The sequence below is a fragment of the Prionailurus bengalensis genome, chromosome C1 (genome assembly GCF_016509475.1).
Source record: "Prionailurus bengalensis isolate Pbe53 chromosome C1, Fcat_Pben_1.1_paternal_pri, whole genome shotgun sequence".
NCBI classification, from domain to species: domain Eukaryota; kingdom Metazoa; phylum Chordata; class Mammalia; order Carnivora; family Felidae; genus Prionailurus; species Prionailurus bengalensis.
This window is the reverse complement of record NC_057345.1, coordinates 176,215,293-176,217,494: the sequence shown is the minus strand read 5'-3', so window position 1 is coordinate 176,217,494 and position 2,202 is coordinate 176,215,293. Positions and strand designations below refer to the sequence as shown.

Sequence of the window (2,202 nt, the reverse complement as noted above, 5' to 3'; positions counted from 1 at the left end):
CTTTTTGCATTTACCTGATGATATTGGCTTGTATTCTCTTATCTCTTCATTATCTCACTGAAAATTTGGTAACGATTTTCAGTCTACATGTTCTCCTAACTTGTGTTCATGAAGAAAGACAAAATAGAAAGTGACACAGCCAAGATATAACAAGAGAAAATAATGAGTTAGAGAAAGGAAAAATTGTTAAAGGGAAATTATAAAATAAATTTTCTAGTGTAGCAAATGAAAATTCTGTTTATAACTTCTTGCTTTCTTTTTTTTTTAAATCTACACCTTTATTTATTTACTTTTCAGTTAGTTTAAATCCTTGAGGGGTATAGCATCACACGGATTCTGTGGCCAATGGCTTTAGCAGGAAGGTTGCTTTGGAATTTGGCACGAACCATGCCACTGTTTCCATGAGCACGAGTTACTTTTCCCCAGATTACTCTGGTTTTATTTGGTTTGCCACCAAGAGTCACTGTGTTGTTCTTTGCTTTGTACACATAAGCACATCTCTTGCCTAGATAGAATTCAGTTTCATCTCGAGCATAAACACCTTCAATTTTAAGAAGAGCTGTGTGCTCCCTCTGGTTCCGGAGACCCCGCTTATAGCCAGCAAAAATGGCTTTGGACCACAGCCTTCCAGACATATTTGTCGTTTCAGGAGTCCTGTTCCCAGCAGGCCTCCACAGGTTCCAAGATGGCAGAAAGAGAGCATAACTTCTTGCTTTCTAAGAAGAATGGATGCTATGAATGACAGAGACTTTCCACAGCAGCATGATGGGTGTGGGGATATAAGAAATAGGTAGGAGTTAGAGAACAACTCTTTGTAACAAATGGGAGAGAACTTTTAATAATAAAGGACTCTCAAAAAAAATCAAGAATGAAGAAAACAGGAAAAAGCAAGGCTATACCCTATATGAGTAAAAGTGAAGTAAGCTAGAGATAGACTTCTTTTTGGTAGCAAGGTTACAGAGAGAAATTCGGAGGACAAGGATTTCTACAAAGGATTTCAAGAATCTGGCTATGGACTTTTGATAGATTTTATTTACAATACAAAATTATCACTAAATTGCACACTGCTTACTAGTATGTTTGTACAATGGGATCTAAGTAAGGGAACATGACAAGGCTGCTGACATCTGAGTTACTCATTTGCACTATAAAACAATTTAAAAGGAGTAGTTCCATATTTTGGCCAATGGTACATTCATTACGAGAAGTGTGTAGATGGAATTCTGCTTTCTGCAATAATGGATTAAGTGATCTGCACAAAATGTGTACATTTAATTAATTCACATTCAGATTAGTTTATTGTTTGTTTTATGATACCCTTTGATATTTCTTCATTTAAGTGTGTTACTCAAGTAAAATACAACAAACATACAACAATAAATATATGACTGCTGAGAAGTTTCTCTATTTGTATGGATTACAAGAGACATTTATGTGGGTTTTGACTTTGCTTAGAGGATCTTCAGTGCAGCTGAAAAGTAACCAAATAATTTTTTTTTGAAACTAAATATTTTTACATAAGAAATACGGCCATAACTAGACCATTCTCCTCATTTTCTACTCTATTTATCTATTGACTGGAGCTTTCTCTCTCACTCTCCCTCTGCCCCTCTTCCCTGCTGGTGCTCTTTCTCTCTCTAAAAAAAAGAAAATAGTTAGTTACTTTCATAGTCTATGGCCATACCACCCTGAATGCATCTGATCTTGTTGATCTCAGAAGCTAAGCAGGGTTGGGTCTGGTTAGTACTTGGATGGGAAGAGTTACTTGGCATTTGTTAGAGTATACAATTAGGCAGATATCACAACCTTCTTTTTTCAGAATGACAGAGTGCATTATCTATAAGTTTCCTTATGGCTCTAATCATCTTCTATTTCATAACCCTTAATTCCCTAGCAAATTCTCACAAAATCCCCATTCTAATTAGTAGGCCCCAATACTTGCATTCTTGAAAATCCTACCAAGTTTGCTCTTAAATATTTATTGGAATGATCTGTTCCAGGTCTGTATGCACTAAGGAAGTCTAGATATTTTCTGAGATGCAAACATAAACACTTCCTTAGCTAATAGGGAAAATATTTTATGTGATTTGAAAATAAAACATGAAATGTACCAGCATGATTAAAGGAGTTTTCTTTATGTATCTGAAGAACATAAGATTAGGCAAAATGTATTTCTGCTTCATAATAATGTTAGTGGTATTT

The 2,202-nt window shown here is 35.2% G+C and overlaps 1 protein-coding gene across 1 annotated transcript; it reads right to left on the bottom strand.

Moving 5' to 3' along the window:
* Positions 1–266: 266 nt before the first annotated feature.
* On the bottom strand, positions 267–702 carry LOC122481550 (60S ribosomal protein L35a-like). Its single transcript, XM_043577252.1, has one exon. It carries the CDS (start codon positions 633–635, stop codon positions 303–305), a length of 333 nt encoding a protein of 110 aa, XP_043433187.1. The 5' UTR covers positions 636–702; the 3' UTR covers positions 267–302.
* Between the last annotated feature and the right edge of the window lie 1,500 nt (positions 703–2,202).

Bases quoted from the DNA above. Each gene is read 5' to 3' on its own strand.
- LOC122481550 (XM_043577252.1), bottom strand. From the start codon at position 635: ATGTCTGGAAGGCTGTGGTCCAAAGCCATTTTTGCTGGCTATAAGCGG.